The sequence below is a fragment of the Geospiza fortis genome, unplaced genomic scaffold (assembly GCF_000277835.1).
Source record: "Geospiza fortis unplaced genomic scaffold, GeoFor_1.0 scaffold744, whole genome shotgun sequence".
Taxonomy (NCBI): domain Eukaryota; kingdom Metazoa; phylum Chordata; class Aves; order Passeriformes; family Thraupidae; genus Geospiza; species Geospiza fortis.
This window is the reverse complement of record NW_005054617.1, coordinates 153,846-176,880: the sequence shown is the minus strand read 5'-3', so window position 1 is coordinate 176,880 and position 23,035 is coordinate 153,846. Positions and strand designations below refer to the sequence as shown.

General features: G+C 40.2%; 1 protein-coding gene across 1 annotated transcript in view; it reads right to left on the bottom strand.

The window, feature by feature from the left end:
* The window catches only part of ATRX (ATRX chromatin remodeler), a 57,980-nt gene extending 45,405 nt beyond the window's left edge, over positions 1–12,575 (bottom strand). Inside the window, exons 1-7 of the mRNA XM_031064689.1 lie at positions 12,467–12,575; positions 9,089–9,144; positions 8,177–8,229; positions 6,532–6,656; positions 5,240–5,359; positions 2,132–2,241; positions 55–122 (exon numbers count right to left, since the gene is read on the bottom strand). Of these exons, the coding sequence (XP_030920549.1) occupies positions 55–122; positions 2,132–2,241; positions 5,240–5,359; positions 6,532–6,656; positions 8,177–8,229; positions 9,089–9,109 (497 nt within the window). The 5' untranslated portion in view covers positions 9,110–9,144; positions 12,467–12,575. The remainder of the gene's footprint in view (positions 1–54; positions 123–2,131; positions 2,242–5,239; positions 5,360–6,531; positions 6,657–8,176; positions 8,230–9,088; positions 9,145–12,466) is intronic.
* Positions 12,576–23,035: the final 10,460 nt, after the last annotated feature.

Here is a 23,035-nt window from a genome sequence, read left to right as displayed (position 1 = left end):
CCCATTTTGCACACATTGCAGTTTTTGCACACACTGCAGTTTTTGCACACTTACCTACACTGTTCATCCATCCCATCTGAATCACGACTGATGTCATCACTCATGTAATATTTGTAGCAAGTCTGTGAAGAAAGAGAGAGGACAAAGAATTCTTTATTAAATCTCAACTGGGCTTCAGCAGTTCATTAGATTTCAGTATGCATTAGAAGCAAGCCAGCAAAAGCAGCAGCTGCAAGGTCTTCAGCATTCTAAGTCTTTTACATTTGTTTTAATCTAAAAAACATTTTCCGTAGTCCCAAACCATGACTTATTTAGATGGCTCAAGGTTTGTTTGAAAATTAAACAAGCTTTTGTTTGATGGCTGCATATTTGTGTATTTTAGAACATCAGTTGAATACTTTTCTCCAGTCTGAATGTTTCTTCCATCTATTTCCTAGGAAAACCAGCACCACATCCTCCCTGACACAATTAATCCCACATAAATTACAATTTTCTGCTGGATGCTCCTTATGGTACCATGTGATGCCATAAGGCTTTAAATTAAAAAGTCTTCAGCATTTATCATGATGTTAACTTCCAAGAATTCCATTTCCAGGTGCAAACCAAGCATCTTCATTTGAAAATTTGGTAATGGTAATAAAGAAATACCAACGACTCAGCTAGGAGTACTGATGGCATCAGCTGCTGATTTGCTGACAGCAAATTTGAAGGTTTGGCGTCATTTTTTCCCAGCTGTTACTGAAGAATGTTCTCCCAGACTTGTAGCTCTACTTTGAACAGGCATTAATACAATTCAGAATGCAGAAGAGGCTTCATCACCTGAACTGACAATGATGAGGCGCCATTATCTGGCACAGACTTGCACACCTGTTCAACTAAAGCATCCAAACAACCAAAATCAACATAAAACCCCAGTAAAATCTGATGTTTAGACACTTGATGGAACATTCACAGTCAAACAGTTTCTCAGGTCTGGGACTTTTACCTAAGTAGGAGAAAAATAAGGGCAGAACTAGGCACAGAAATAATGGAAGAGCTGGAGATGAGGGGCTTCCATTCCTCCCTCTCACATTCACATAAGGCCATGCTCAATTCAGTAAAACTAGAGAAAATCAAAGGGAACAACTCCTGATGTAATTCAAGTAGCAGAGCTCCCAATCAAGAGCTGCTGTTGAGCCCAACAGCCTGACCAGGTTACAAAAATGACCCAGGTCCCTGGTCACACTGCAGGAGGTCAGGAACACCAGCTGGGACTCCAAGGGAGGTGGGAAAAGGTCACCTTGTGAGCTGATTTTTGTAAAGCACATTTTGTAAAAGAAATAAGCCAGAATGCAGAGAAGAACCAGCCTAGATGGGCATGGCTGAGTCTGTAACACGAAAGAGGAACTGGGCAGGAGGAGGAGAAGGAGGAGTAGGGAAATGCTCCATGTACATTATAACACAGAACCGTATCTCTATCTTTAGCAATATCTTGTAATTATAAAATCTCCACCACTAGAGAAATATGCAAGAGAGATCTCTGGAGCTCTCTGAAAGTTAGCAGAGGTCTCCACAGCAGGAGGCAGGGATATTTCCTTCCTGCCCTGTCCCACCTCTTCCCTCTGCTGCCAGCTCAGGGCCTGTGTGGAGCCACCAGGAAGCCACACAGCTGAAGACTCAGATTATGGACTAAACCAGCATTGCAAAGCTGCCATAACTTAAACCAGGCCTGAAACTGGCAGAAATAGAATGGCTTTGAAGCTGCTTTTCTGCTCCTTATTTCAGTGCTGTTTTACATGGAATGCTTTAGCAGCAGATGCAGACTTGAATATGTTCTTAAAATACATTATGAGTAGGCAGAAATTTCAGACAGATCGTTTTACATTAAAAATTCACTAAGATTATACCCTTAAAGCTATAGAAGTAAATAACAAAGAAACCACCACCAGTTTAACTGGGATATAAGAAAAAAGGAATATGAACTCATAGGTATATTTGCTTTTTTTTCCTCCTTTTAGTTTCCTTAATTGTAACAGCTAAGGACTGAAAACTTTGTCAACTAATGAACAGGAATTACTCCCACAAAAATCCCACCCAAACCAACTAATATGACATTATGAAACAAAAACAAACAGAACTGTTTACCACATACCTTACAAATAAGCACTTTGAGTGTAGGGTGTCTATAGATTGAATCCTTTTGAAAATGGTTCACCTGCTGCCCACAAGCTGTACAGCTCACAATTCCATGGAGTCCCTCTTCTATGGAGAGGATTACAAACAACACATTAATTGTTTTCATTCTTATTTAAGAAATCTGTATGTACCTATTGCATTTTCTTGCAATATCCTGGCATGTCAGGTTTTTCATAGGCCTTTGTTTCTGCACCACCCAGCACCAGAGAAATCTTTCTGTAACCATTTGCCCTTTTAAGACTGAATTTGCCTGATTTCTATGCTGCACTTGGTCTCAAGGCACAATTCTTTCCCTTTGAGAGGTTTAAGTTGGGTTAAGTGGTCACCTCATGAAAACACAGCTAAATTAGAGTCATCACTAAAGTTCCTCCAGAGCAGTTCTGATATTCTGGACAACCTTCCCCATTTAATCTTAGTTCAACAAATACCACTGCAATTCATGTTCGTATTATGACATTTCTTTCACAAACAGTTTTAGCTTCTCAAAGAAAAACACAGAAAACTCATAGAAAATGCAAGTAATCCCTGTAATAGTGAATGAAAAAACCTTTTCTCACATTCTGTTCCTTTCTGCACAGTGGTTTTTGGGTTTTTCTGAAACTACACTTTCCACATGTTCTCCCCATGTTGCTGATTGCTCCCATGGTGTGTGCACCACCCTGCTGCTGCATCTACATTTGGTCAAAAAAGCTTTTTTTTTAATACCAACCCCCCATTTCACTTCAGAAGGGGTGAACTTGGGCCTGGCAGGCTCACTCCATGCCAGGCTCTTCATTAATATTTGGAGATCTTTTTGTTTTCAACAGCAGAAAAAGAAAAATCACTGGTGAAAGTTCTGCACTTCCCAAAGGCCAATCTGGATCAAGCAGATACAGGTTTGATAAGAGATCACTGAACTGTGACTTGTCCTTTGCTGTCGTGCTCAGTGATTAAATTAATAAGGAAATTTACTCAAACAGTTGAATTTAATGATTACAATCTGAGTACAGACTCTGTATTTTTTCTTTTTTTAATTAAATAATCACTACCCCAGAATCAGAACCAAGCTCCACCACCAGCATGTTAAGGAACTGCAGGAACATTCTCAAGACACAGTACAAGCTCCCAGCAATCTGCTGCTGAAGCACAACCTCAGATGGCTCAGGGGGCAGTGAAACAGCTGGTCATGCTCCTAACTCAGTGAAATTCTGGATACAGGATGTGTTTGCACCCTCCAGCCATTCCTGACTGCATGTCCTGCAGACCCTGTGGACCTGCAAGCCCCTCTCAGGAGCTCCAAACCAGCTCACAGCCCACTTTCAAATGCTGCTGTGACCATGGATGAATCCATCCATGGGAAAGAACCCCACATACTGCAGCACAGAACCAAGGCTGACACAGCACAGTCCTTGAACTGCTGCAGGAATCACTGAGGAGCCCAGCCAACCCAGGGAGAACATGATATTCCCTGCCAAGCCCTGAACATCTTTTCTCTTTTCCACAACCAAGGGGATGCACTACAGCCTCCTCCCTCAAACCTGCAAGCTGGACCAGGAAAAGAGAATTTATGAGGCAAACCTTTGTAAACCATGTTACTACTACAAATGATGATGGTCTAAAGAAATTAAACTACCACTAGTTCATTAATACTGATAAACTACTTGGTTAAGAATATTCCTAACTAAATATATTAGCAAAAATAGAACCACAACCACACTGCAGACACAAAACTTAAAAATAATGACACAATGCCTCTTACAGTCGTAGGTAAGAGCATTTGCATGCTAGAAAGGCCAGAGTTCTGCTTCTATCTCTATTTCTAATACACACAGGACATATAATTCCTACTAGAAATGCAAATATTTAAAAAATACATATGTCAGGCATAGTACATGAGTAACCCCTCCAGACACACCAAGGAAGGCCTGCAAATTCCCTAGGGATGGAGATTAAAACAGCTGGAAGGGCAGGTGACACAAACTGTCCTGGGGATACAGACACAGGCCACAAAGCTCAAGCACAAGTGTCTCATCTTTTTAACACTGTACCCTGAAGAGTTCTGCTGGACCATATGTAGAATTGTTTGAAGCACAAATGGAAAAAGCATTCTTATATGAACAGGACATCTTGCATGAATAAAACAGAACTGACTTCTGAAGTTGTAATTTAGAGAAAACATCAATGCTCCAAAAGTCACTGACACCACACGAGGCCAGGTGTAAGCACAAGCACATTTCCACAGTCACATTTCCCTCCCCTTCACCCACAGAAACAGCACTCCATAAATTACTTTAAAGGAGAGCAAGGATCTCAAATGATGCAATGAGAAGGATGAAGAGGGTGTGCAAGAGCTGTTTGTATGAATATCCTGACTACTGCTGGAGGTGTGTGAGCTAAGATATCGCAGTAGGGTTAACAAAAATATCCACCTTCTTATTGGCTATGTTATACATAATCCTCCCTCCTCCCCTTTGTTTTTGGGGAAAAAAAAAGAGAGAAATTAATTTCTGTTAGTATTGTAATCTACCTAACTCCTCACTTTTAGCAGCAGCTATGGAAAACCAGCTGACACAGCAGCTTTTCAAAGGTAATCCTTAGAAGGGCCCACTGGTAGGGAATTTCCCACAATTTCACAGCAAAAGAAAGAAGTCTTTGTGTTGTTTGAGGGTTTAGGATTTTTCTTAGCTCACTGATGGATAATCTGCCCATACATGTTCCTGCTCAAACATGGTTGCTTTCCTGGTCAGTCAGTGAATGTTCCTGTATCAATGGTGTTCAATTCCTTTAAAAAAGGAATACCTGTAACACCTGAATGCAACCAAGCAACTGCACCTAATGAAGCATCCTATACCTATTGAAAATAAGGAGTTTAATGGTAACTAATCTTAGCTTTCACTGCTGCATTGCAGGGGCAGCAATGGAGGCTAATTTCTATCAGCTAAAATCTTTAATGAATAAAAAGCCAGAAGAGTGGAGGTATTTTTAGGATAATTTATCAGAAATATGGACAATTTTTAGATGTACCAAATGTGGTCATAAGCAACAATTTAAACCCGTTTCAACAGATGTTTTAAATTGTATTTACCTCCACGCTTTTTGGGAGCTTCAGGTTTCATTTTAACGGTATTTCTGCTTCTAAATTCAGGCCCTTTAAAATCATCTTTGTCTTCATTCAGCACTGGCTCAGGCTGTACAACCACTGTACCTAGAATAATTTTATTTAGAAATTGGAAACCATTACACATCCAAGTGAAGTGCAAAAGTTCTGATTAATAAAGCCAACAACAAAAAAAAAAAGTGCAATCTGTTGACTAAAACTCAACATAGTTTCGAATGCACAGATGTTCACAGAAAAAAACAAAAACCCAAAACCAACACCACACATTTCAAACTACATCTGTGTTGTAGCTGTAGGACAGAAGCCAAGGACTGAATGGGCTGAGGAGCAAATTCTGCTCTTTGTGCTCTGCTGTGGCACGTGCATGACAGGACTGCCACACTGCTGGGGGGTGCAGGACAGGAACTTGCTCCCAATAAAGGACATCATTTAAATCCCTCAAAACCCTATGATCTTTTCTCTTTCCCTCCTTCTATTCAGGTTCGCTCATCTTCATTTATTTCAGTATGAAATACACAAAAAAGCAATACAGTAAAACCTGCTTTGTCCTCAACAATATTCAAAATCTGACATTTTCATTTAAACAAAGTACTAATCAAAATTATGTGAAGGAAAAAACACTTTCCTATTTAAGAGCCCAGTTTTGTGGTGAGGACACTGAAAATAATCTAATATTCTGAAAAAATCATTTTAGAGTGACTGCCCTCAATACTGCTATTCACACAGTGAAGAGCAGCATTTTTTCCTGTAAATTTCATAGGTAAGAAATGGAGGAGATTAATCCAACTCACACTGCAGCTAAGAGCAGAGGGATGCAGGCCCACAGTATTAACTGTTTCTAAAAATGTGCTTAAAAATAGATCCAATAACGGCATTTTCCCCCCAGAGTTAGTTTTGCTTTTGCTGATCTAATTGCTAATAACCCCCAAGACAGAACAGTAAAATAAGACCTCCAAGTGACAGAGCTTGAGACTCCTGCAAAACAACAGAATAAATAATTTCCCCTGTTTTGTGATGGTTTTATAGAGATATCAGCAGGCACTTGAAATTAAGCCACCAGCACATCCTCGTGCACCCACAGATTAAAATCTCCTGGGTTCCAAACTGAAAGTGCTCAGGTTCCTCATTTTGTGGGCAGAAAACCAACAGCATTTTACTGGTACATGTGCATTCTAGTGAATTATTTATGCTGCATCATAATCCTGGCTAATTTGCTGAATTCAGAAGCAAAAAAAAAAAAAAAGAAAGGCATGACCTACCTTTAGGCAAGCTTTGCATATCTACATCATTCTCTGAGTTCTCATTTGAAATATCTTCATTTACAGTTTCATCTGCAATTTGTTCATCATCTGACCCAACATATTTTGTTACAACTGTAGGTTTCCTGCATAGACAGAAATAAAACCCCATGCTCTGACAAACAGTACAAACTGCAATTCAGGTAAGCTTTGCAGGCAAAACACCATATGAAGTGGGAAAAACTAAGTTCTTTTTAAATTAATTAAAGGCGTTATGACCTGGGATGCTCCAAGTTATTACCATACAGTTGTAGGATAATTTTCTGGTTTGGAATAGGATTTCTCCCCTCCCACGTGAAATAGAAGTATATACTAATAAAATCTTTTTGTCGTAAAATCTAGGTGTGATGTATTTTTAAGAAAGTCACAATTCCAGGAAAGTCTAAATGAAACAGAGGTGAATGTCTGCTCATTAGTTTTATCCATCATTCCAAGTTTAACAGGCAGCACAAAGAGAACACACAGATATTAGCAAATTACAAAAAACATCTCGGCAGAAGAGACGCTTGCAAGATAATGAAGGAAATGCAGAAAGAAATGAAAAAGCTGACTACTGAACAAAAGGATCAGCTGACAGAATTCCACCAACAATTTAAACTGATGAATTTACTATGTCAGGATGGGGAGAAAATACTACAACATATGGAGCAAATTTTTCAGTAGTCTGAAGGCAGTGCATGAACTACTGCAGGATACTGGCTTTGTCAATATAAGGTACAGTATGGTAAATGGATGAGTGAAAATCCCTTTAGTGGTAAGACAGGAAGCAAAAAACAGGACTAAAGAAGTATATAAATGAGAATAGTACAGCAGGACACTGGAATGAAAAGATGAGGGAGAAATTAAAGCCAAATATAAAATCCCACTTGCAAATATGGCATCAAGACAAATATAAAAAGGAGACTGAAGAATATTAACTCCAGCAGACATGGTAAAATAAAGCAACTTTGATAAAAAGGAGAGAGAAAAGAGATACAGACTTCTAAAGACCAGTACCAAGGCAGCTGCTGAAAGCTCAACTCCCTGCACTGCTCACTGGGATTTAATAAAAATCACAGAAGACAGAATTTGAGTGAGGAGTCTGACTGGACTAAGTCTGCTATTAGTTGGGACACAAATAATTTGTTTCCTTATGTTCAAGCAGTTGGTAAACAATTCACTCCATACTTTTTAGATCAAAGAAGGAAAAAGAAAAAGCAGGGATACAGCAAAGGGCAGTTTCTGCACAGGAAATTCAACAGCACAGTCTGATGCTACATTTTTCCAATAGTGAAGCACATAAAACCTTTTTTTCTGTATGACCCAAATTACATTTTGGGAAAAATCCTACATGTACAAATAGCAAGACTGAAGGAACTCTTGTATCAACTCCTTTGTCCTGAAGATATGGAATAATCTTGTCTTTGTAAATAATAATCAAGCTTTAGCATCTTAACCTTTCATTCGAGAAATGGTTTGAATTTTAAGTGCACTATGAGGCATCTGTTTTACCAGCATTCCATAACTCCATGGATTTTTACCAAAAATATTTGACACAGTGCACCCACTTTCCTATAGCTTCCCACACCCAAAAACTAATTTATTTGTTTTTATTTTCCAAACCAACCTTTTGGAACGGGATGATCCTAAGGATTTGGTTCTTTCTGAAGAACTACTTCCCTAGAAAAAAGAAAAAAATGTAAAAGTCAATACATTTATATCCAAGGGAACTGTCAAAAACCAGTTTCTTGCATTAACTAGAAACAACTCAGAAATCACTTGTGCCCTTATAAAAAATAATTTTAAAATTATTTTTAAATAGCTTTAAAATAATTTTTATTTTAAAATAATTTTAAAATAAGGAGAAGCAGTAAGTACAAGTGACAATTTCAACAGTCATGCCAGTTCAGTTCAACTGAATCTCTGGAGTTTCAGGTCAGAAGTCAGCAGCTCACACAGGTTTGGGAATGCTCTTCTTGCTGTGTGCAGAAACCATCCCTTGTCCAACACACCCTTGCAGAGGGCTCAGGAGTAGCAGCAGCCTGCAGCCACAAACTGCCAGCAGAACAGACTCTTGGTGTGTGCCTCATGTGCCAGAAAGCACTGGCTGCCTCCAGAGCAAAACTGATTTTTTTCAGTTGTTTTTGCACTCAGATCACAACTAGGGCTGGGCAGTTGAAAATATCTGAATTTACAGCAGTAAAGGCAAACTAAGGCCTGGCACTTGTGTTTTCTCTACAATGTTAAGATCTTGTCCACCAGAATGTCCCCAACAGGAGAACAAGACAGAAGTAAAACACCACATGAAGAATTTCTGCTCAGTTTAACATAGATCCAGTGTGCCCATTTTTATTTTTTTCATAAAGGAAGCATATTTGCCTAAAGAACAACTGTTATCTGAGTAACAGGATGAAGGGGGATGACATTAATGGGTGCTTCTAACAGTAATATTGAAGTATTTATTGCAAAAGCAACAGACTGAACTCAGACACTGTGCCCTAGACATGCACCTAGAATTCAAAAGCATTTTTATTCCTACCTCGTCCCTGTTGTTCTCCATTGAAGCTGGACTTCCTTTAGGTTCTCTACTTTTACCTGTGGACAGAAATTCAAGGAGTCCATTGAAATGCAAGGAACATCAGAAGTTCTTCACATTGCACATCACAGCACTGTTTATGTTTCACATGGACACAGATAAATGTGACTTCCAGAGACACACTGGTGCACTACAGAAAAGACATTCCATTGTGTGGCATAAATTTTACAGAAATAATTCAGAAATCCCTTTCAGTTCAGTCCCTGAGAGCCTTGCTGTTGGTGAGGAAATACTGAAGCACTGCAAGTGCAACTGCATGCAGAAATAATATCATTAGTGCATTTTTGCTGATCTCTAAGAATTTACTACAAGTATTTTCTCTCACACACCTTGACCTAAGAAACAAAGTATTAAATCTGGAATCATGGAACCACAGACAAAAATCCCATTTGATCCAAGTTCTGATGAGAATTCCTATTTCTCAAGCTTGGGAACTGTGGAATATAAAGCCTAAAGACCTGCAACCTATTGGCACCTGCTCCAATTCACCAGTCTTGAAAATGGAAGGGAAAGTTTGGAGTTCAGTGATTGAATGATTCTTGTATGAAACTGCTCCAAAACTTTAGGAACAGCAGGATTTTAACAGATGCTACTGAGTAGGAAGTATAATTACAGGATACTTATCAGGATTATTTGTGATTTTTAACAGAAGCCTACAAGCACTGCAACTTCTCTATCCTTAAACTTCAGTTTTGGGGAACACCAAACAATTTATTTCTATACTTTGAAAAAACTGAATCGCTTAGAGAATTCAATGCTGGATATTTGACCTCTGCAGAACTGAGTAAATTGCAGGGAAAATCATCCAGCCATTTCCACATGTGAAGGAGGAAATACAAAATGGAAGCAGACAATGTTTTTGGCCTTTTTAAGTACCTGAAACTTCTTCTCTGGAATGTTACAGGCATTCCCTATTGTGAGAAAGGGACCTGAGATGTAGAAGGAGGGTGACATTTCTGCTGGAGCTTGGATACTGCCCACTTTCTACTCTTGACCAGCTTTGCCCAAGTGATAAACCCATGGAAAATACCAGCTTGGAGAGCTTGGCAGAGCTTCCCCTGCTCTGGCAGCCCCAGTGAGTGCAGACTCTGCACTCAGACTGGCAGCCTGATTCTCATGTGCTATTCCACCAGCAGCTGAACGTGCTGCAGTGCCAGTTTCTCCCTGTGCCCACTGCAGCCACCCCTCCCAGCTCAGTGCTGACCTGGCTGCTCTTGCCCAGCCCCTCCAGGGCTGTCAGGGAGCAGAGACTCCCCTGGGATTGCTGCTCCACTCTTGGAACAAGAGCAGGCAGGCTGGCTCTGCTGAGCTCTCTGCTGCTGGCAGCCATGCAGTGGAAAGGAGGGAGACATCCAGTTCCAATGCAGAGGGGATAAAGAACATTATTAAAGCTATAAAGCAAGTATTGCTTCCTGTTTTAACTGACCTCTGTGTGTGGCAGGGACAAAAGTTTAGGGTATGAAGTAATATCAGCTAATAACCAAATTATTTCTAACATCCAGCCTTCCTGGGCAACACAACCACCTTCATCATCATCTCCCTCTGTAGCCATGATATTTTCTGAAAAATCCTTTCCTTAGGATTTTTCCTCCTGAGAAGCTGAGAGGCCTCAGGAACAAAATGTAAACAATGATTATCTGCTGCTGTGGAATGCAACAGGAGCATCTGTGATTGGTCTCATGTGGTTGTTTCTAATTTATGGCCAATCACAGTCAGCTGGCTCAGACACTGTGTCTGAGACACAAGCTTTTATCATTCTTTCTTTCTCTATTCTTAGCTAGCCTTCTGATGAAATTCGTTCTTCTATTCTTTTAGTATAGTTTTAATATATATATATATCAAAAAATAATAAATCAGTCTTCTGAAACATGGAGTCAGATCCTCGTCTCTTCCCTCATCCTCAGACCCTGGGAACACTGTCACATCCCCCTCACAACACTCTACCCAATAGTTCACACATCCTCCAAATGCTGGAACAAAACAATATCTATTATTAAATAAATCTGATTTGGCCCTAGCCACATCCATAACTTCTGCTCACAATGAGCACCCTCTGGATTAAAAAAAAAAAAAAAGCACAGTTGCTAAAGACATTTTTGTTATGCACAGAACATTGGGAAGGGAAGAAAATTTGCATAATAAATTCTGGCATTTCCTAATATTTAAGTGTTTAATCCTGACTCTTCAACTTTAATATGTTCTTTTAGATCTCAAAACCAAAACTAAATTATGTCTGCTAGGAAATTTGCAAGTGTCTCCATTTCAAAGACAATCTGTGTTTTACAGCAAGGAACCAAATGGTAATTTTTAACTACAGAGGATAAAGGCAAAATTCTTTTTCCCAGTGTGCTCCTCAGAAAAATTTCACTTTGAGATGCATCTACATCACAGTTTATTTTACTGTTCTGCTGAAGCACCACATGAGCAGTTTCTTTTTCCTGTGCTAACCATTCAGTTTGATGCTGACATGAGGAGGTGAGTGCCACAGGCAGCAGACTCTCTCTAAACAAAACATTAAAAGATAAAAACTGCATGCCAGAAAGCCCATGGAAGATATTACCTAAGCCAACAGGAGTTTGAAAATAAACTCTAATACAGCCAGCACACTCTTCTCCTGCACTCCACCACATCAACACAACTTTTAGCTCATTAAGCTGTACAAATTGAAAGGTTCTGCACCTGTATCCAGTCCAAGTGAAACTAATAAACAAATTTAACCAGTTAAATTTGGAAACAGATTTTATTCAGTACTAACATGAAATAATTTCATTTTTCATGACTGCCATGGAAGTGTTTAAACTTTGTTACCTATTTCTAACTTAGAAGTAAAAATTTCCAATTTTGACCTAGTGTAGGACTCTAGTTTTTTAAAAAGTATTATTTTCTTTCCAAATATCTCTAGATTATATGTAAAAAGTTTTTTTCAAATTACTGTAAAAGCATAATCTCCAGAACTTCTCCCACACCTACAAGGACTGCAAAAGCATTACTACAGCAGAAAAACGAAGACACTGCATTTATAAATTCAGGAACACTGAACAAGGAACTCCTAGCACAGCAAATACCTGTGTCTGATATCTCATGTTTCAGAGAAGGGAAATTACCAGAAGATTAGATTTTTTCACCTTTAGAAAGATGCAGAACTGAAATAAATATTGTATCAAAGGCCTATTGTGCATTTATCAAGCTACCACCACTTAGATCCCATTAAGACTTGGTATAATTACCCCAGTGAAGTGTGATATAGTGAAATAACAACATCAAGTTATTTGACTTTAGAATCACATATACACCGAAAATGAACATAAAATGTCTTTTTACCTATACTTTTGTTTTTAGATAATGCTGGAGGAGAGTTTGCGTCCTCAGATTCTTCTGATGAGTGAGCCAAGAAGTCATGGAGTTTCTGTACCAAAGTATTCAACTTGCTTTCACTGTTAAAATACAAGTAATACTCAGAGTTACCTACACATCTCATTTCAATTTATCAAGCTTGAAAGCTTATGTTTAATCTCAATGAATACACATCCACAAGAGATGTAAACATTTTTTTCTGCATGAATATATCAGAGCAAATCAAAAACATGGAATTTTTCTAAATACTGAGTGAAATAGTAGGTGCAGCCTTATTGACAAAAAAGCATATAAAGTCTATTTTGTCACTGTTTATATACATTTATATTCAATACAATTATTGACAAAATTCAAGAAAGTCTGAGTGGTAATGCTGCTATGACATGAAGACAGCAAAAAATTAATATTCTACTTGTCAGAAGCCAGACGGGTAAGAATAATAAAATCTTTATTTTATTTTGAAAAATGTCACCTTTGGGATATAAACCCAACTAGAACTAACAGAAGAGTTTCACCTGCAAACTTAAGACACAAAAAGGTCCACTGAATATGACAGTGAACAGTTCAGTGAACATGACAGATCCACTGGATATGAAACTTTGCTGATGCAAACCTTTTATTAAATCTACCATCTACATACATGGTGTGTGGTGTTCAATTTGTCAAGAAACAGCCATGCAGGACCAGATCATTCCTTGATCTGTTTGTTAGAGTGCTGATGATTAATTCATAAACAATAATCCCCTGGCAACTTTCACTAGACACTTTTAGACCCCAGGAACAATTCTGAGTACATTTACTGACTACACCAAAAAACAACATCTCAATGCCAGGCTTGCCTTAAAAAGCTGTTCCATTTCATAACCTCTGTGTTACTCCTGGCATTTCACATGGTTTATTTCTCCCAAAACTCCTATGATTTCCCAGGAAAGGCTTTTCCAGCTCCCTGACAGAGGCTAAGGGTGTTCAGCCCCTGTTCAGAAGGTGCCAGGGAACTGTTTGCTCCCTGCCCTCCTTATCAGCCCTCTGGAATCTGCAGCTGATCTGTCCTGACTCATCATCCCTTATCTGCTGCTCCAGATGCTTTTCCCACTCCTGACCTGCCCTATCCCCAGCAGAAGTGAGCCCAGATGAAGGATAAGGGCTTCCCACCCTTCCCACTGCTTGTTTCCCCATTAATTTCAAAATAGTCTTCTAATAGCAAGAATAAATTACATTTTCTGCGCCTGTTTTATTGGTCATAAGAACTTGTGAATACTCAACCTGAGCAGTCACCTTTACCATCACTACTGTTTCCCTGAACACATCAATTTATTAACTTCTGACTTTCAATTTGTTATTGCTAAAAAAAAATCTCATTTTATCAGAAGGATGTGCAGCTGAGTGCTCTCTTGAGCTGTGAGTGAACATCCTCACATCAGTGCCAGTGACTATTCCAACCAGTGAAAATAACCACATAAAACAGCATAAACCATCCATTTAAAAAAAATCATCTGCTATTTCTTTCAATCACCTGAGGTACTCAAAATAAAACAAAATAGCACTTTGCAATGAAAAGATTTTCTGCATGAGTGAAGGGCACTTTTCTTTTGGACTACATATGGACCATCAATCACTGGAGCAAGCCTGAAAGAGCAGAACAAAGCTCTTGAACTCTCAAGAGTACCTTAAAATTTTTCTCTCAATCTGTCCAAAAGTCTTTCCCTCTAATTACTGGACTCATGCTGCTATACAACTGCCAGCTCCCTAATCTTGGGCTTCTCTTTTTCTCATGGATGGAAGGCACACTTGGAAAACATTACAGAAGATGATAATGGTACACTGCAGTCTTAACAGCTTGCATGCTCTCCTTTAGAAAGGAGATTTAATGACAATTTACTCGCATTAAGTGGAAAAAAAAATTAGAGTTGTTCAGAATTATTTGATAGTAAAAGCATATAAAGAGATTTTATATCCATTCCAGATGGTCTGAAGAAATAAAGCACATTTAGAAAGGCCACAAGAAAGTACATTTTTGGTAGTAAAAACAACAACAAAAAAAAGCCACACATGTGGAATTCTGCTCATTTAGTTTATAAATAACTTGTTTTGGTAACAGCATTTTAGAAAGAAAATGGGAGCTAGAGATGAGTTCAGTGTTACTATTGTCAATACAGAATGAATTCAGAATGGTCTGCATGTGCCTTTGTGACTAATACTTGGAACACTATCTACTACCATTCATTGACTCTTATCCTAACTAACGGAAAATTATCATTTGCAGAGCAAAGTGTTCTTGCCGACAACCAATCAAAAAAGACGATATACAAACTAATACTAAAATGTCTTCTCAACTTGCTTTTTCTCTTGATTATTCATCATTTTGTACCATAAGCCTTTGTTAAGGAATACCAGGTCAAATCTAAGTAAAGGTGTTACACTTACAAAATATTAATTTAGGGCAACGCTTCATCTGGTTTTGTACAAAAGTGATTTTATGTCATTCATTTATACTTGAGAAATAATAATCTATTATTTTTGCTTAAAGCTTCCACTGAAAAATGCTTATTCTTTGCAGTACAGACCCAGTCACTATTAAATTGATCACAACCTATAAACGTGTGGTTTTAATGAACATAGGAGCCTAAAAATGTAGAATCATCTCTGAAGCACTACTGAGGCAAACAGGCTCCTCTGCACTGACAATTCCCACACTATTTGTGTTTTCACACTTGAGTTTTCTAAGCAAATGGCTTCCCCACCACTGTAGAGCTATTTCAACACTGTTCAGCCCAATTTAAACAGGACTGAAAGGGAAGGTGTGCTGCTATTATTGGTTTGGCCACGAACCTGATTTGTGACCTTGGGAGCTACCTTGGAATGTACCATTCCTTACCTACATTCAGAGCAAGTGCTGCTAAAGCAAACAATAAATGCCTGGCCCTTATAGAGTAACAAAACATGCAGAGTAGGTAAATTACCTATAAATGAGTCCATAAATAATTAGAATAAATAAAGAGCCAGACAGGTTGTGTCATAATCTTGACATAACATGCTCCACTCCAAGTGGCTGTTGACTGCTGTTCCCTGGATGTCCTTAACTGTACCAGGTTTGTGTGCCCAGGTTTTGGTAGTGGGGGGCTACAAGGGTGAAAAACTTCTGTGCAGAGATGCCAAAAGCTTCCCCCATGTCCAGCTGAGCCAACACCAGCCTGCTCCAAGAGGGACACACTGCTGGCCAGGGCTGAGCCCATCAGCAGCGCCCATAGTGCCTCTGGGATTGTGTATTTGGGAAGGGAAAAACCTGCTGCAAAACAGCAGCTGGGAGAGAGGAGCAAGTATGTGCCAGCAACAGCCCTGCAGACACTGAGGCCAGGGGAGAAGGAACATCAGGGCCAGGAGAGACCCACCTGCAGCCCGTGGGGGCCCACAGGAGAGCAGAGACCCAGCTGCAACCCATGGAGTGATGCTTTAAGTTTCAGCTTTCATATTTTCCAGATTCTGTACTGCATTAGGATGTAACTCTGAACTTCATAGAAAGTGTTAGCAAGTTCCCCTCACAGCTCAGTCACACAGAACAATCCTTTTCCAGCCCCAGAACCAAGGACACCACTGCAGCTTCAGGCCCAAAAGGTGCAAACAACAGAGACTTGAGGAGAGCAACCTGGGAGGATGGGACTGCATAATCTGGAGCTGAAATTGGACAATTAACCCCAATATGGAAATGGACCAAAATTCATAGAAGTGTGAGAACTCGTGACGCTCATCCAGCCTGTGTGTAGCCCTGTCTGCGCTCTTGTGCTGCCCAAGGTGAATCCTGTAAAGCCTTTTAATAAATCCCCACTTTATTCCTTTACCTCTGTCCAGCCTCTGCTCTAGGAGCCTCCCAAGGCATCAGGAGGACCCCACAGGTGCTCAGGGTGATGCCCAAAGGAGGCTGTGAGCCCACAGGAACCCTCTGCTGGAGCAGCCCCTTCCTGAGCCCCGTGGGGTGGGAAAGGACCACGGTGGAGCAGCTTGGGAAGAGCTGCAGCCCATGGGAAGGATCCACATGGGAGAAGTCCATGGAGAACCATCTCCCATGGGAGGGACCCCACTCCCTGCACTGCTCACCAGGAGGAGGCAGAGAATGAAGTAAAGTTGAACCTGGGAGAAAGGAAGGGATGGGGAGAAGGCATTTTAACATTGGGGATTTATTTCTCATTACTGTACTCTGATTTGATTGGCAATAAATTCAGCTGATTTCCCCAAGCAGAGCCTGTTTTGCCTGTGATGGCACTTGCTGGGTGATGTCCCTGTCCTTATCTCAACCTGAACTTTTCATTGTCCCCTCCCTCCCCTGCCCAGCTGAGGAGGGGCAGTGACACAGTGGGAACCCACCACAACCTCATCCCCTGTGCCAGCTGATTACTGTCCTTCCCCAAAGCAAATCACATCTCCCTGGACAAATAAAATGTAAACAAACAGTTTGCATTTGGATCCAACTTGCCACACATTCACATGATCACATTTCTTCTGAAGGCAGGTGAGGTGATGAAAATCCATAACCAGGGAGGTGGAAGGAGCAGCACTGACCACCTCAGCAGCAAACCCAGGCACAAACTGCACTGAAACCCTCGTTCTTGCACTCAGTTTCTATTTGCTTTCTTAAGACATGTTAAAAGTGGAAGTGGGGAATGTCCCAGTTATTGTCAACATCTGGAACAGTAATTTGAAAGCTGCATTTTCTTTAAACAAACATCTACCAACTAACATTCCAAACAAGTGTCCCTCATGTGCATTTCAGTGGCTCCTGAAAGCGGCACAGGAGTCCTTTCCAGCTTTTATCTACCCCAATGTTGACAAAGATGCTTTTTTTAACCATATGTCTTCCTTAAATTCAACACTTGTCTAAGATTTTTCTATGTTTAAACTTTTCACATAGTTCAAGGCACAAGTTTTTTCAATTCGTGTTTACAGTTGCTTCAGATTAAGTCTCAGTCATTTTTCACTTTTGAAACTGAAACACTGCAGAACAACTATTAAGCAGACAAAATTAAACAATCCTTAGGAAAAATAATTAAAGAAAAATAAAACCAGATGTACTTTTAAACTGCTGGTCTGCAGACTGCCATCCTCTGCTTCAGACTGTATCCCTGTGTGAACAGCAGAAATCCAACAACCCACAGCAAAACTCTCAGTATTTTACTTAGGATGGTGAGAAGAGAGACTACTCCTAAGCCTGATATAATCAGGCCAGTATTCTGTCACCTGCTAATCTTCATAAAAGTTTTTCCTGATGAGAAGGAAAAGGGTTAGAATTAGCCCAATTCAAAGAGTTCAGTTACAAGCGTAGAGCCTACATTGTTATTTCACATAAAATATGTCAATATTGTGGCTGAACACACATGAATGAAACAGCTTAAAGTTGTGGAAAAGAGTGAAAGAGGAAAAAATGCCCAGTAGGGAGTTGTTTTATTTTGTTATCCCAATTTAAAAAATGGAGTGAACACACCATACCTGCCATGTCCTAAGAAACCTACTTCTGTCAGAAAAAATATAAAACCAGAAAATAAAATCAGCCTACCATTATATTACTGGAACAAGTAAAATATGGTTTTATAATGGTGGGAAAACGGAGCATTTCATCCCAGTGTTTGTTTTTTAACTCAACAATGGTTTTCTACAGGCAAAAACAACATGACACTGTAAGTCCTAGATCAGATTCATATTTAGGACCTTACTTACACTGACACACCAATTCTGCCAAACCAAGTGAGGTTTCACACTCAGGATTCTCACAATCTGGTTGTGTAGGCATGAAGCAGCTCTGCTGCCCAAGGACACAAACCCTCCCACCCTGCACACACCTGATGCCATCCACACCCAGTGCTCTCCTTCCTCCTCCACTCCACTCCTCTGGAGATGCCTCAGCCCAGCCTCAGCAGAAGCAGGATCAGGAGGCCACCCAGGACAGTGTCCAGCCAGGTTCCAAGGGACTCCACAGCTGGAGGCCCCACAATCTTGCTGGGTGAGCCGCCTGGGTTTGACCATGATCACAGCAAAGCACTTCCCTTGTGTCAGGAGGAATTGTACCACACTGAACTGACTGGATCAGACACATCAGAAAATACCTGAACACCAAAGCTCTCACTGAAAAGAGATGGAGGCATCCAGCACTTCATCAGAGATTCTGTACCCAACACTTTGTTAACACACACTCACTTTTTTACTTTGTTTAGAACTGACTTTTAATCCACAGAGGCTTAATCAAGTGATACCTGGTACAGTTGAAGACACTCAAATGATGTGGATGAAGTAATTTTGGAGCTTAAATACAGCATAACAGGTTCAGACAAGTAAACAGAATTATCTTCTTCCAGACACACAAGGGGAATGAGAAATCAACAGTTCAAAGTCACTAAGAGACCCTTTATTCTGTTCAAGGAAGCTTACACAATTTCTTTCTGTTCACGTGCTGAGAGTTATCACACTTCATGCACTAAAAAGTGAAAACAAAAACTTTGTTTTTAACCTCTTTCTTTAATGAGATCTTCAAAAAACCCAAACAAGCAACATCATCACAAATCCACAAGGTGAAAGTAAGACAAACAATCTCATTGTTACGTTGGTTTCAATGCCACACTGAAGTGTAACTGCAATGGTAAAATACCCTGCAAGCTGAGAAAGACTGAAGCTGCCATTTAAAACCTAAACACAACATTTTCACCCTTATGAGACAAAAATCATGTGCAGTGCACACCTTACTCTGTTGATTCAGGAAAGGAATATATAACATATATAACACACATATAACACACAAACCAAGCTGTATTAGGGAAGGGAAGGGAAGGGAAGGGAAGGCCCCATGACCAAGAGCATCAGGAACCCCCAACTCCAAAAATGCCTTTTGCTTCATCTGCCTTCGGCTCCCTGGACTGGATCACAGGTTCTCAACAAAACTTCTTTCAGTACCAACTCTGCTGAGAATCAAAGCCTGGCCCTTCAGTTCTCCCACAAAGTCCCAATCACAGCTGCCACAGCTTTGAGGGCTGTAGCTCATCCCAAGCACAGGTTTTCAGTTTACAAGACAAAGTCACCTCGGTCTCAAATTTATTACCTATTTTTCAGTCTTGCTTTACATGACAGATGCATTTGCCCAACAAAGCTTCTAGGCTGAACCTATTAAAACCTACAGCTGGACCCACTCAGACAGAAATTTCTACAACTATGCAGCTTTTGGACTTGCAAATGAACTGCTTCAATGGCACTGCAGCTGACATTGGTCAGCAACCTGTGTCATCAAGTTCTTGATTTTTTCAAGGTTTCACTCCTTTTCTAACAAAAAAAACCCCAACACAAATCAATCCATCACCCACCCAGAGTGACAACTACATTTCATCACAGACTGAAAGCTTTATGCTGCTCCTTTAGTAAATAGATCAGGACACTTCACCTCTTTTAAAGTCAACATAAAACCTTCCATTATATTTGCTACTGAATTTCTACCATTTCTTCTTTCTCCTGCTGCCACACCAAGGGAACAACCTGCCAGTGACCCATCCATGAACTCATTCATGTCTCCAGATCACCTGCAGGCACAAGCTGAGCTCCAGCAACACAAAATGTGATTTCATGACGTTCAGCACTATCCTTAGGCTTTCCCTTTAGAAAAGACCCTTCTGGTAATCCAGTTTAAAATGTACTTGGTCACAGGCTGCAGGCATTTGTTTTTATGATGAACACAGCACATTTTAGCATTACTTTGATATTTTCTCTTGGTGAGGTATAGGCACATAAGAAGCAGTCTCTTTTCCACCCTTCAAGCAGAGGGTACAAAGAGTTAATCTATAACAGGAAACTGAGAATTTCAAATCCCTACAATGTTAAGGTCACCCTGCTGCAGAATTTGTATTATACACCCCTCAGGTGCACCAAATTGTTTCCTAGAAAATTAAGGTATCTTCAGTTAAGCCCTATAAAGACCCTGATAAAAAATTTGCAAAGCCTTAACAGACAGTATTGAACAAAACCATAAATAACAAAGTCTCTGCAGTAAGTTCCTCTCCCAGGGAATTTCATTTAAGTGCTGCAGACACTGGTTCTGGGGCACAGCTGGCACTGAAGATGACACAGTTTTGCTCTTCTTCAGGAAGAGCTGAAGAATCTGCCTATGCCCATTCCAGAACAGTGTGGAAGACAGAGAACTTTCACTGTCCCTTTAGGGAATACAGAAGATTGGTGTTGACTTACTTCCAATTATATCATTGTGGCATCAAGTAACACACCTCAAACAACCCTGCAATACCACTCAGAACAAAGACATTCAGCTGATTCAAAAATGCAGATAATTTAATAAAAAACTTTAAAACCAAGTGACCAATATCACAACATTAGGTGAAAAGTCTGGATTAAAAAAAAAACCCCAAGAACTAAGTCTCTTTTGCCAACTTAAAAAAAACCAAACAAACTACATCCATTGACTACCAGATAGTGAGGAAAATTCAAAACTTGTTTTCTTTTCCTATTGCTGTGCTTATGGTGTACAATGTATGAAGTAGAAGGAACAGGTTATATCACTATGACAAAGATTCCTCCCCTTGAAAAGGAAAGGACAAGAAAAAAAAGTTTTTTGGGGCAAAAGTTATTGAGGCATCTTTATAAATATTTACAGAGGCAGCACTTTAAAAAAGTTTCTCAGGAGGTTATTCCAGTTTTCATAATTCTAAATTTCCCATTCAGAAAATGGGAGACTCCTAGAATCTTAACATTAAATAGAATTACTCTTGTAACAAAAGTTTAAAACTTCTTTGGGAGCAGACCAGTATGGATTGATGGTTTTCCTCTGAAACACTGTAAGTCAATGTTCCACAAGTGCTGGGAATAGATTTTCCATCCAAATTCAGTTTTTTGCACATCCTCCCAAGAACTGTAAGGGCAATTCCCCAGTCCTTTATTTCTGCACACCTCTGACATGGACAAACTGCAGAGAGCAGAGGGTGAAGTGACACAAACTCAGGCAGCTGACAGCCAACAGCACTTGTGGCAAACGGGAACAGAAGAGGAAGACAGGGTGTGTTTTTCTTCTTAATTTCCTTCTCTCCACCTCCAGTTTTAGGAAGAACTGGACTGGACAACAAGGCAAACCCCATGCAATGGCCAGTGCCATGTCCAGCTCCTGGTACAGATCTGGTGAGTTACAAACTGCTCCAGATGAGCTCCATAGGGATGGGAAGTGTAACAAACATTTAAACTGAATGAGAACTGAGCTCATGAACAGTAGGAAAGTTTGGAGCATCAAAAAATTGTTATGCCCATCTACCTAAAAGCAGTTTGTCACAGGGCTGCCTGCTCTGTGGGCAGATTCCACCCAAAGACTGCACACAATCTCAGATCTGTTCCGTCCATGCTTTTGGATCAGTAAAATCACCAATAATCTGAAATAATCCCATCCTCTCTGCAGGTAATCTAAGAATTACATGGAAAATGTATGAGCTTCTGTATCCTCTTCCTCCAAAGCAGCCCCTTGCTAGCAACACTAATTGTGGCACTAATAACAACATAGGAATATGGAAAGGAAAAAATATACAAACCCTGTATATTGCAGACCAGGAACAAGTGGTTCAAAAGAAACCAAACAAGATTATGGACAAGAGGGAACAAAATATGACAATCACAATAAAATAAAAAGCAAAGTGGTCCAAATGGAACAGCATTTCTCAGAATATAAAATACTAATGGTGACTGCAAACCAGACCATAAATACTAGTAACTCAGATCTTTTTGTTCTACAAAAGTAAAACTCTACACTTGGTTTCAAGGGCTGGAGAAGAAACAGGAGAAAGCCCCTTAATTAGCACTTCAGTGTAAACAACAAAATAAACAGTCCAACAAAAGAAGTTGTTTAAACTGTCAAAGCACTTTAAGAACACAGAGGGGAGAAAGTGGGAGTGAGAAGGAAAAAGGATGAGAGGTGGACCATCTCTGTCTTACAAAATAAGGAAAAAAACGCATGCAGAAGAAACTGCTAACTGCTGGGAAGTCATGCACCAAATAATGTGTACTTGCAACGCTCATGACCTACATCAGCATGTGATCAACATCAACAGTGATGATAATCATCAAAAACCTCTTTCTTCTAGATTCCTAATTGCAAGTGTTAAGGCTTCAAAAACAAGCAATGCAAAAGAGGAGAAAAACCACTATCCCTTCAACTTTTGTCCAAAACGACACAGTAGTTATGAACTACTCAAAATAAGGCGGGAGGTGAGGATACACAAATGACCCCAGAAAAAACTTTCCGCAAGGCTCAGCACTAAAGCCCCAGCGCCGAGCACAGGAGGCACACACAGTGAGGTTTCCCTACCAGGGTTTGCAGCCGTGTGAGGGTCAAGCGTGAGGGCCAAGCCTCAGCCCCTCATGGCTGGTGCAGCGCCCCGGGCACGCGGTGTCCGGGGCTGATGGACGGCGGGGCTCGGAGCCCCGGGGACGCGGACAAAACCGAAAGCGCACAAAGACAACTATTTATTAACACTTTAACATGGCGCCTCTCTCAGCCCGACTTCCCGGGCGCCCGTC